Here is a 12,812-nt window from a genome sequence, read left to right as displayed (position 1 = left end):
GTGTGCTTCCATGTGCAAGTTTCATTCAACCATTCAACCGTGGTAAAAGTCACACAAACAAAAAAAAATACCGAGCTTTGGTGAAGTACATTTCTTTTGTGTGCGCGTTAAATTGTACGGATTTACGAACTATGTAGTTAATGCCCGATCTAGCACAAAGGTCCGATAATACCGAACGGAACATTGTGAAGCCCACAAGGGTCACTCAATCTTTTTATAATTGAATAAAACCCTGAGGCATTGCCGAAACGGTATAGCTCTTTGAAATGTCAAAATGTGTGGCTCCAACGAAGGTCTCTAAATCTAAATGCTTGTTTTTGTTCCCTCTTTACTTGATTCAACCTCGGACTGACTGGATCTTCGCACTGGATCCTGTTTTGCCCTATATAGAGTCATTCACTTTTGAAGCGGTTTACACAAAAATGGTAATTTTGCCAAACAATCGAAATGTACAAATAGAAGATTTCGGATAGGGTTACACAAAAATGTCGTATCAAGTTGGAGTAAGCGCTTAGGTAATTCCGAAAAACTACGAAAAAGCAGAAGGAAATGATCTTTTTTGGGACAAAGAACAGGTCGTTTATTGCTGATATTCCCCAATTGATTATGCAACTGGAGGGCTCAATTCTGCTCTTCCTAGATGGCCTCAAAGCCTCGTAATAGAATACGTTTGCGGAATATTTTAGAGCCTCACAAATATTTTTAAAGCAATAGAGAAAACGAAAAAGAGTTACAAATCCACGTTCTAAGCCTATTTGTGAACCTCACTTACAGGATCGTATCTGTGGCCGCTCAAGCGTCACCAAGTGTGGTGTACACGAAACCATGATACAACCTAATTGACTTACCACTCTTATCATTAATGGCAATTGAAATGCAGAAAACCTTACTGGGTGGGTCTATAAAGAAAAAGCAATTGTTAACGAAAACGATTAGTAATCAACTTCGATCAATGAAGATGACGCAAGGATCATGACGTGTACTGTTCTGAAAAACCGTTAGATAGCGGTTATCGGAGATTTATGTCCGGCGTAATTGAACGCAAAGAAAAATAGAAAGTTTTGGGTCACACAATTGCTGCAAGGGGGGTTTTTAAACGGTACACCAAAGATACGCCAATTCCGTTCACAGTGTTCTTAACCATCCAGTCTCTCGCTTTGCTTGGTACCTCTACATCTAGCAAGGTCAATCTGAATGCTGAACTTTTCAGTCGCTACACTGTTAAGGGGGATATTTCATCTAAACACACGACTTGAGAAAAAGTCGGAGTACATGCAGAGGAAATAAAACCCATGACTAATTTTAGTTGAAAATGTAAACAAAAACAACGTTAAAGTGGTTATAATATTCCTCATAGAAGACAAAGGTTATTAACACTTTCCAGTTGTGAATTTTATGGCAAATTATTTTACAAATTCCCCAATATCGCGCCAAGAAGCTCAAGAATAGATCTCAGAGACACGATTGAAGATTTCTCGTTCCAGATTACGTGTAGACGCTAGAGATACATACCACTAATTTTCTCGTCAACACAATTGGTCTAGAACCAAATTTTAAACATTCTCTAAACAATAGTCCTATTGTTTGCCATTGAAGATCTTCGCTCCCTAGACATGCACTTTCTCACAACCATCTGTTCCACTCTATTGTCTCTTTAATGAACTAAAAATGGAAAACAATAAAGCCTACAAAGTTAAAACCAGCCTCCGCTCAGTAATCTTTTTCCTAAAAATAGACATAGTTTTTGAAATAGGGGTTGATAAAAATTGAATATGCGGAGAAGCTTTCTCGTAGGTAGTTTCGATCTTGTAGATAATTAAAGACGAGGCAATATGGTACATAATCTACATTGAGTAATTCCTTCGCCAAAGTTTTAGACTACTTGTTCCTTATACGTTTGATCAAATCTGATTATAAGAGATGGTAATTTGTCCGAAAATCATACGCATTGGTTTGGTTTCTTGCTGTTTCATCCTACAAAGCCATTGTTTTAAGATTTTTCCACCTCGCTCTATCGGAACAAACGTTTAGCATAAGAGAATTCATCTAAACAATAAAAAAAAAAATTTAGCAATAAGGCGATTTGAATGGGTCGGAAAATTATCAAAATGCAATCGAACAAATTTGTTTGCACAAAATTCGTAAATTATACCCAATTGGGAAGTGTTTTATTTGATCGTCACTTCGTTTGGTTCGGTCTCTCGATAGCAAAACGTTTACCATCGCTTTAAAAAGGAAAGTAGGAAATGTACTTTCCCAAGTCTGTCTTTCAAGCTCTAAGCTTGTTGCTAGCTGAAAGGGTGGTTACAAGAGACAGATGATAACATTATCGCTATGTGTAAATTATACTCCGCTTCTCATCATTGTTGTACCGAAGCCACACTTTGCTTTTGTTCCATCAAAGAATGTAATTGATCCGGTTTTGAAAAATAAGAGAACCTTATTCCCATTGCATATACGTTCGAATAGTAGATTTTATTGTCCTTATTGTTTTTCTTCTCTTGCCGCGCGGGGAGAAGGTTCTTCAGCGATAATGAACAAGGATAAAATTCAGCTGACACGGCGTTTCAAAAATTTATCAAACGTTGAGGATAGATCTATATTTAGTTACTGTATAGAATGAGCTTTAAACAATAGGATGTGGCTCAAAAGTCGTCTGTATTTGGGTGCTACAGACTTATGTAAGGGGATTGGTTTCCAACAACAATGGAGATGGCAGCATGATACTTCCCAATGAGGTAATCAAGCTTTTTATTCAATTCATGCAAGCGCAATTTCCGAAACCAAATTGATTGATAATAATACTGAGCGAGCCAAAAATCACCCCAAATATCACAATTTTGCAACAATAAACACAAATCAGATCAATTAATCATCAAAAGCAAGAGATTACACTACGCTTCCACGATGAGTCAATCAATTACAACTACAGGTAGTCTTGAGTTCCAAGTCCAAGTAATGATTAAGACATTACGGCAATTGGGGTACGATAAACTATCATCTGATTTACTCCATGAGTACAGGACACAAGTACAACGAGACAATGAACTGGGTATCCCTGTCCTCCTCAGCTGGTTTCATAATGCTTTACGCACCAATAACTATCGTACTATTGATGATTACCTTGTCCTGATTTTACAAACTGATCATGAGGAGTTTATGCACATTACGAACTACCTTGGTGAAGATCACAGGTCAGTCATAAATTCTGTGTTGTATATGGTGCGCAGAATGGATTATTGTCATAACCATAAAAGTGATAATGAGTTTGCTTACTTGTGGGATAAGTTGCTACCGTTATTGGATGTTATTGATATCGACTCCATAAGCGATTTATACGATGCTCAGATATTGGATCAGTTAAAGTATGAGAACGAAGCAGAAATACTTACAAATGAACATATTCCCTTACATAAGCTTTTTTTTAGCTTACCTGGCGTTGACAACAACATTCAAGAAGTACAAGATGTAATTTTTAAAAAAGTGTTTAAAAATTCACATCTTATATTCCTTTCACCAACACATGTGCCTTCATTGTCGACAATTATTGATCAATCGGTGAAATATCAACAATCACAATCACCACTTTACCTTCCACCAAGAAACAAACATGAATGGAAGAAGTTGTTATCCACTCAGGACCAATCCCCAACTACAAATAATTTCAACGTGACGAAACTTCATTACACATTAACTGACCATTTGGATGAAGTATGGTTCTTGAAATTCTCCCCACTGGGTAAGTTCCTCGTTACAGGCTCACTCGATGGTCGATTAATCTTGTACAATGTTTATGACAATTTTCAACGTATAAAGATCATGGAACCGACAAATGCGGCAGACTCAGCTGCCTTTGTACCCTTTTCAATAAAACCGTCAAGTGGTAAAACAAAAGCTGTTATTTATTGTTGTTGGGATCCAAAAGAACAATATTTGGTTAGTTGCTGCTTGGATACAGTGATCCGTATATGGTCCATTGGCGATATCGATCGAAAACGCATCACTCGAAGCGAGGCCAATACAAGCCATGATATTAAACTAATGACGTGTTTTACTTTGGGCCAAGATATCAAGACATGGTCGTGTGAGTTTTTACCATATACAAAGGAGACTTCAATTAGTTCGTCAACGCCCCAGTTCATTATCGGCTCACCAGATAAAGCTTTGAAAGTGTTTGACTGTCACGGAGTGGAGATTTTTGATTTTTATGGCAATTTAGAAGATGAAGATGACGAAAAAAGTCAACATAATATCGATGGATTTGGAATTCTCGATCCCAATCCATCAAGCGGTACTCTTAGTGGTTCACGTCGCTCTCATGACGCTACCACTAATGGCGATGCAGTAATCAATGACGAAGAGGATGTAAATGATGACGAAGATAACAGAAAGGATGATATCTCAATGAAAGATGTCGATGCGAAGTCAACTTTTACTGAAAGTCCATTCAATCGTATCAACGATTTGGCTATTACTCCAGATGGAAGGTTCCTCATCACCGCAAACAATGACAAAAAACTTCTTTTTTATCGTATCCCCGATGTGTTCAATGACGAATCAACAACAAGGAAACTAGCATGTATAAACTTGCGTGGAAGGCTCACCTCATGCTCAGTATCATCCAATGGTAAATATGTTTTGATCAACTCAGCCCCAGAAGAATTGCAAGTTTGGGATATTTCTCCATTGCTACACCATGACCCACCAATTTTGTATCGCAAGTATATTGGACATAGTCAGAGCACATACATTGTGCGTAGTTCATTTGGATACTTGAATGAAGAAACGGGCGAAGAAGAGTTGGTGATGAGTGGGTCAGATGACGGGTTTGTGTATTTCTGGAAATTGCACACTGGACAGCTTATTTCTCGCGTCAAGGCTCATGTTGATTTATGCAATGCGGTTGATTGGAATTTACATGGACTGGTGGTGAGAAATAACGATTATGGCAAATTATGGGGAAGTGTAGGGGATGACAAGTTGGTAAAGATATGGGGAACTTAATAACTACATCTTTTAATAGTTTACTGAATACTATTTTTTTATTCCCGTGTACACACAACTACTTACAATTCATCATGCTCAACCTTTTCCTCTTCCTCTGCAATCTTTTCTTTAACTTCTTCAGCAGCATCTCCAGCAGCTTCTTTAGCTTCTTTCAACTTTTCTTGCAATGAAGAGCCATCAACACCCAAAGCACCCTTTTCCTTGACAAAATCAAGCAAAGCATTCAATTCTCTTTGACCTTCAAAAACAATTGGGGTTCTCAAACCAGTCTTCTCATCGATTTCACCATTGGCTGGGTACAACAACAAGGTTGGGTATCCTTTAATTTCATATGGAACATCAACATCATTTGCAGTGTGATCCAAGTCGGCAATTACAACTTGTGAATCGTCTTTGTTTGATCCGAAAATTTCAGCCAATTCTTCCCAAGTTGGTGCCAATTTCTTACAGTGACCACACCATGGTGCATAATATTTAACAAAGACATCCTTATCGGTATTTTTCAAAATCTCATCATAGTTGTGAGCAACTAACTTAACAACAGGATTAGCCGCTCTTTCTTCTTCAGTAGGTAATGGTTCCGATTTAACAATTGGTTCCAACTTGTTGTCAAAAAAATCGGCTACAAATTTCTCAATAACCTTGAATGAAGGACCTTCTGGGTGTTCGGCTTGGTTAACACCATACTTCTTGTTTTCAGCAACTTGTTGAATAGCGAACAATGGAACAATTTCAGGATCCATTGAAATGGCTTCAGCGTGTCTTCCATACAAGTTGGCATCCAAACCAACAATGTTTAATTTGCCCCTGTATTTCTTACCCAACTTGCTCAAATCAGCAGTAATGGATTCTCTTTGTTCTGGGGTCTTGTAAAAGTAATAAGCAATTGGCAAAGAAGACGACATGTAAGCCATATAAGTATCTCTACTGATTTCACCAAAGTATGGCAAAGTTTCAACTGAGATAAATTCATTTAATTTCTCCAAATCGGCTTTACCATCAAATTTGATAGCATCAACAACTTCACCTGGATGAACAACCAAGTAAGAAGCTTTTTTCAAATCTTGGTTTATTACTTTACCCAATTGCTTCAAGTGATCTTTACCAACATCAATAAATGTGAAATCATTTCTCTTGGCATTGGCGATCTTTTCGAAAATATCATCAGCAGCGCCATTGACTTTCAAAATGTATGGCTTAGTTTGTTCCTTAACCAATTTTTCCAAGTCTTCCCATGAGGTTGGAACTTGGACAGCAGGCAATGATTGTTTGATCATGTAATCAACGATACCTTGATGTTCTCTTGGACCTTGGTAATCTTCAGCAGATTTTGATTCACCATCTCTAATAATCTTCAATGTTGGGTATCCTCTAATTTCGTGTTCAGCACACAAGTCTTGATCTTCAGTACAATCAACTTGAGCCAACTTGATATTAGGATGTGATTCATTCAAAGTGTCAGCAGCTTTGGAAAATTCTGGTCCCAACATTTTACAGTATCCACACCATGGGGCAAAAAACTCAGTTAAAACCAATGGATTTTCTTCAAGGAATGTGGCAAAGTTATCGGTAGTCAATTTGACAACGGCGGAGTTTGGATCAGCAATGGCTTCGCCATCAGCTGGGCCACTAGCATTGGTGATTGACACAACGGCAAGAAGAGTAGCCAATGCACTAGTTGAGTATTTCCAGAATTGCATTGTTTATGTGTATGTAGTGTGATCTATAGGTCGTGGTTAGTGAATCTAAAGTTGAAAGAAGAAAGATACGTGTTGTTGTAAGGTGGAAAAAATTATGCGTGCGTTGGGTTGATTTATAATCGTAGTGTACTTAATCCCTTTTTTTTCCACTCCGCTTCGGGTGTATCGTATACTATAAGAAATGAAAAATTCTAGGTGGCGCAGATGGCGCTTTGAGATCAAAAATGTGCATAGGTACCAAGTTATAAGCTGAGAAGAGTATGCTCTTGTTAGTTGACACGTTGTCAATAGTAGTTTTGGTAGTATTGTAAAGCACCTTTATAAAGGTAGTATAAAGTGGTAGTGTATTTGCAATCAATATATTTTGACAGCGTGTTAATAAATAACAATGGCTTTGTAGATTTTTTTTGTACAATCAGACACGTCCACTCTAAATACGCAATATCAATTCTTCAATTTTGCGCTTTTTGAAAAATAGTATTGGACTACCGTGAAACACACTAAGATAAATTTCACAATGTTACGTCAGAAACTATGGAGCATCTAGTTGTCCATTTGTGGCTTATTTGGTCCAAGAAAGGGTATTTCCGAAAGTCCCTACATGATTCCACCAGTAGTCAAACTTTATTTAACTTGCCTTTTACTCATGCAATACAACCATTATAACCACTTAAATTTTATTGATTCTTACACTAGACACCCATAGATGTTTAGTGTGTATCAAGGTTGGTTTGTCTCTGCAAGAGGCTACTTTTGAGCAAAGCCTAAAAATGCCAAACTCCTCACTGCCTGTTACTTTATATCAATTAAACGGTTCCAGTTCCACCCAAACCCCAATCCGCAACCTCCTTTAAAACCCTTTCGGTATCCGGCCGTTTTATTATCAGCATTTCCCCCAGACAGTGGGCACACCCCGTAAACACTAAGACAAAAACGGAAGATATAAACAATGTTATCCATCGTGTTTTATCAATATATAATAGAAGATTATCCACCCAGAAACAAGTCTTGACGATGACAATTTCATGTCTGGGTTGAAACATTTCGATAGCAGCGTTGGTTCTCTTCACAACATCGAGGTCGCTAATGAATTCCACAAAGATCTTTGGTGGGTCGTATTGGTAAAGCTCTGGATCAAAAGATTTCTTTGTGTGAAGCAGAATTCTTCCATGTTCCTCTTGGTGCAATCGTGTTCACAACATTGGTCTCTCAAAAACTGATTTTTGGTCCACTTACTCAATTGGAAGGTGTTGGACATCAGCGGTGGCAGTTGCATCTACATTAACTAAGTCTACTAGTTCGTATTCAGGAGTAGTTCGTTCTGAGGAGATATCGCCACTGTCAGTGTTCATAATATGCGGCCTATAAGTTTGAAAGGTAGGATGCAATATCATATTAACACGTATTTTTGCTGTTAAATATCTGGGATCCTTGTTTTTGAAATATATATGTAAACCCAGCTTTGAGCTTTTGTTTATCAACGATGCAGATTTGGGAAAGTTGAACACTACAAGCGGTTTTGGATAGTCTAACTAAAACACGCGACCAGTACTAGGTATGATTTTCAGAAAAATATGTCCCATTTAGCAAGACTATTTACTGCGGAGGGTGGGGGTGGGGAGAGTGTTTAGATAAACTAATAATGATAATCTTATATTTACTGCTTGAGAAGTTACTAACTGGTACCACTTCAGACTTTTCAAAATGCAACACACTTTGAAGTTTTTGCAGCTTCTAATAGATCAGTCAATTTAAGGGTTTCCCCTTTGATAGAGTTGGCATAACTATTGAATTAACAATACATCAATGCATTAAGGGCAAACAAAACAGAATGAACGGGTGTCATTTTTGGTAGTATTCCAAACTACTTTATTGATTCTTGTAATCATTTGGAGACAAGAGGGTATGTGTAAGTATATTCTTTGTCAACTTGAATATCTAGTTGCATAGCAATATCTTCAAAGTAAATTACAAGGACTTGCTATATACCAATAACCTTAGATTTCTACTTTCAAAAGTGAGGAAAGTCCAACAGAAACACAATTGAACTTGATTAGCGGTGAAAAATCTTTCATCAGTTTACACCACTCTATCTTGTATAGCACTCCCTTCAAACCTTAAGTATTGGTCGAAAAGCAATAAAACTCCTTGAATCTTACATGAAGCGCTTTCTCACCCAGTGACAAAAGGTTTAGGACAACTCACTTGTATACTCAAATAGGACTATTTATACTAGAAAATAGAGGTTGCAAACCATTGTAGTATGTTTCATCCCCCCCACCGCTTGTATATTGCCAGCGATGTTGTTTAAATTCCCAAGAAATCCTTCCAATTGGACCACGTGTCCATCTCCACATCGTAAATATATGCCATTGAATGTCTCAATGAACTCTGCAAATACTGTGGTCTATAATCATAAATCAACATAACCAACCCCCAAACCAATATGGCAAAATATTTCCACAGTCTGTTATAAATCATATTTTTCAACTTTTTTTGTTGATGCAGAGTTAAATCACGATACGTAATTTGATCACCAGCAAAATTGGTAAAACTAGGTTGGAAACAGCCAAGATAATTATCCAAAAGAATCTTTCCTACTGCAATTATGACTCTTGAAAAACAGTACAAGGTGATTTGATGAGTTATTCCACCATGAAATAAATTGAAATGACCAGAATAAACAATCCAAGAGCCTAAACAACCAGCAATGAATTTGGGTAATTGTGTGTTTTTAGGACCCAAAAAGGCTTCATTTTGTAGAATTTTAACTGCCAACTTATAAATTATAGCAAATGAGGCCAATACTTCAGCATGGTCTTTTGATGCTTCCAAAACTGATTTCATACGTGGACCTAGGGGACCAGACCTGTACAATAGGTTTATGACTAATGCGTGTGAAAAACGTAATTTACCGCCATATACAATACCATTTCTTGCCGATCTGATTATTTCCAAAAGTGGACGGTATAAAGGGTTGGTGAGTATCGTCATTGTAAGGAAAGCACTTTAAGATTTGATTTATTGAGTTTATTATTTGGAGCCTGGGCAGTGCTTTTCTTTGGTCTATGGAGATGGATGATGTTTATATATATATATATATATATATCTGCACTTGATGAATCACCTGCAGATTCAATTTGCTTTTGTCTCTCGTCCGATTGAGTTTTTTCTTTGTATGGGGTAAAAATTACGAGAGGAAACGAAACATTTTTGTGCGGCTCACGTGCTGTAGTGGGTTTACGCAGTAAGCACAGTCAATTCAATGCAACACGAGCAATGCGAGCATGGATTAACGCGTTTTAAGAAATATATAGCACAGATGATTGCTTATTAACTCTCTGAAGCAACCTTTGTAGGAATCAAATAGACTGAAGGGGTAGTTTAAACTCTGCATTCAGATGGGTCTTCCATAAGAGTCTCCCGACGCTCTAACCATTTGATCACACCGAGTATAGTGTCATGGTGCCATTCTTTTCTTGCAGTCATGATCCAAAGGCAATCGTTCTTCCTTAAAAAAACAGAAAGGGGATCCCAGCGAACATCAAAGCTACACTCTTTTTTGGGTGTTTTAAGACTGTTGTCAGCTAGGCGAAATGCTCAGAAAGCTCGCGTAAAAACTTTCATATATCATAGGGAAAGAGAACTAGATAACACATTATTTAGTACCACACCGCGAGATCACCTTCCAGCGGTGTGGATTAATTCCGCTCTCCCCCTTCCGACCCATGACTTCCATAACTCGACTCACATTTTGATCGTATAGCGCGCACGCTACCGATTCCAACTTGACTGTGAAAAAAAAATTTTTCAACTGAAACAAACAAAGAGACAAACAGAGAGACAAACAGAGAGACAAACAGAGAGACAACAAAGAAACGTAAAAGTAAAAGTGAAGTATTAACTGAGAGAAATTTTTTTAATTGGGAAGAAAAATTTTTTTTCTCTTTAACCATTTAAGACTTCAATTCAGATCCCTCAATCCACGCTTCATATATAACTGTTTAAAGTTATACCCTTACCCTGTTCTAAAGGAAGTTTATTAAACGCACAAGAGATCAAGATCATATACCCGTTAGCTTGCTATCTCAGCCATTTGAACAAACAGGTCAACAAATTTTCAGGAACCTAAAAATTTTTTTTTTGTTTTTCAATTACCCAATACATTTTGGCCTGATCAATTTGCATTTTGCTCCAATTATATACCCCTACTGAGCAAATACATACCTTAATATAGTTTCATCCACACGGTATTCTTATTAAGGATCGATATTTCATAATTGTGCAACCAAAGAGTTCTTACTGCACTGTTAAGTTTAAATATATTCATTTTAGAATCAAGTATTTTAATTAGTCATCAGAAAGCAAATTTAATTCAGTATGACTTCCAATGTATCATATGCTGCTTTAGCAAAGTCATTATCCGATGGTAAGTCACCAAAGGAAACTCCTGTTGAATCACAGACATCTTCTGCCAAGATTGCCGAGTCAAAGGACACAAAGGATACCAAGGAAACTAAGGGATCCAAGGACACCAAGGACATCAAGGAAGCCAAGGAAGCCAAGTCCAAGAAACCTGAATCATCGTCGTCACCTGTTGCTTCATCTGAATCAGCTCCTTCATCATCTAACACCACAACTGCCAATTCTACTGCCGCCTCCAACTCACCAAAGGCATCACCCGCTAAAGTATCTTTGGCACCAGCACCAGTCCCTACTACTTCAGTATGGGGCTCGATATCTAACGATGTTGAGGCGTTAAAAATAAATGACACTATTCCTAACAACAAGCGTACTCCATTATTAGGTGAACAAACGCCGTCGATAAAGCAGCAACAACCCAAAAAGTTTATCAAGCCAATAACCACCAAATGGGTTCCTTTAGATGTCAATGTGACTTTGCAATCAAGATCGAGTGGTGGTTCAAAACCTAGAAGTAAGAGGAGACAGAACAACAACTCTGGTGCTAGTCGTGGAAATGGTTCTGCTTCTGGTAGAGATGATAGGTCGAAACCTGCTGCTGCTTCAGCTCCTGCTAAAAAGAGAGAAGAATCAAGAGATGAGTCTAGTGACAAGTCCGAAGTTGAATCAGGAGCTGCTGGATCAAGAGACGAAACACAGTCTTCTGAAAAGCCAGCCAAGGATGATAAAGAGCTGACTGAAAGTAACGTTGATTCTGAACAAGCTAAACAGGGGCAAAATGAGGATGCTATAGAAGCTGAGGCAACTCAACAAAATGAGGAGTCTACAATAAATGAACAACATCAACCACAATCAGCTAGCCAACAACAACAATACCCACAACAATCTCAACAAAAGCCATACAATAGACGTTTCAACCCAAATTATAATAACAATGGTTCGTCAAATGGCTACCCAAAGAGATTCAACAATAGCAACAATGCTAACAATAACAACAACAACAATGGTCAACACTACAACAACTACAACCAACAACCATACCAACCACGTCCATACAAATCACATTACAAGAACAACAACCGCAACTACAACAGCAACAACAATAATAATCAATCACCCAACCCAAATGCTGCTGCCGCTTCTCCATACAGCCCATCACATTTCAACAATTTTGCACCTATGTACTACATGCCAATGCAACCACCAGCATTTATTCCTCAACATCCACTCACTATGCCAAATGGTGTTCCAGCAATTCCAGGAGCTCCAGGTATCGTACCACCTACAGGCCCAGCATCAATGTCTGCTGGTGCTGCTCCACCACCACCAATTTCGCCTCAACAAAATCCATCTGAAGCATTACGATATCAATTGGAATATTATTTTAGTGATGAAAATTTAATCAAGGATTTCTTTTTGAGACAAAACATGGATGTTGAAGGTTGGGTTCCTTTGGATTTGATTTTGAGTTTTAAAAGAGTTAAAATCATTACCAATCAAGGTGGAATTGATGTCAAGGAAGTCTTAGGTCAATGCAGTAACCTTGAAGTTAGTGAAGATGGACATAAAGTGAGAGCTCGCAGATAAGGTCAGCTTGATGAGGGAACGCAGAGAGGAAGAGAGAAGAGGAAAGAGAGAGAGAGAGTGTGTGTGTGTGTGTAGGGGGGACGATGTGCATATTTC

The 12,812-nt window shown here is 38.0% G+C and overlaps 4 protein-coding genes across 4 annotated transcripts; 2 read left to right on the top strand and 2 right to left on the bottom strand. All coding sequences in view use genetic code 12, as the record gives it.

Annotated features, from left to right (window-relative positions):
* Positions 1–2,907: 2,907 nt before the first annotated feature.
* Positions 2,908–5,004, top strand: CORT_0G04300 (hypothetical protein; the record flags this gene model as incomplete). The annotated part of the gene is made up of 1 exon (XM_003871183.1): positions 2,908–5,004. The coding sequence occupies one exon, from the start codon at positions 2,908–2,910 to the stop codon at positions 5,002–5,004; it is 2,097 nt and encodes a 698-aa protein (XP_003871232.1).
* A 62-nt stretch (positions 5,005–5,066) lies between these two features.
* CORT_0G04290 (Pdi1 protein disulfide-isomerase) lies at positions 5,067–6,707 on the bottom strand (the record flags this gene model as incomplete). The annotated part of the gene is made up of 1 exon (XM_003871182.1): positions 5,067–6,707. The coding sequence occupies one exon, from the start codon at positions 6,705–6,707 to the stop codon at positions 5,067–5,069; it is 1,641 nt and encodes a 546-aa protein (XP_003871231.1).
* Positions 6,708–9,014: 2,307 nt separating this feature from the next.
* Positions 9,015–9,701, bottom strand: CORT_0G04280 (hypothetical protein; the record flags this gene model as incomplete). The annotated part of the gene is made up of 1 exon (XM_003871181.1): positions 9,015–9,701. The coding sequence occupies one exon, from the start codon at positions 9,699–9,701 to the stop codon at positions 9,015–9,017; it is 687 nt and encodes a 228-aa protein (XP_003871230.1).
* Positions 9,702–11,087: 1,386 nt separating this feature from the next.
* On the top strand, positions 11,088–12,716 carry CORT_0G04270 (adhesin-like protein; the record flags this gene model as incomplete). Its single annotated transcript, XM_003871180.1, has 1 exon — positions 11,088–12,716. One exon carries the CDS (start codon positions 11,088–11,090, stop codon positions 12,714–12,716), a length of 1,629 nt encoding a protein of 542 aa, XP_003871229.1.
* Between the last annotated feature and the right edge of the window lie 96 nt (positions 12,717–12,812).

Source organism: Candida orthopsilosis (assembly GCF_000315875.1).
Source record: "Candida orthopsilosis Co 90-125, chromosome 7 draft sequence".
NCBI lineage: Eukaryota > Fungi > Ascomycota > Pichiomycetes > Serinales > Debaryomycetaceae > Lodderomyces > Lodderomyces orthopsilosis.
Note: the sequence above shows the minus strand (reverse complement) of the source record. Positions and strands in the feature narration are given on the sequence as shown.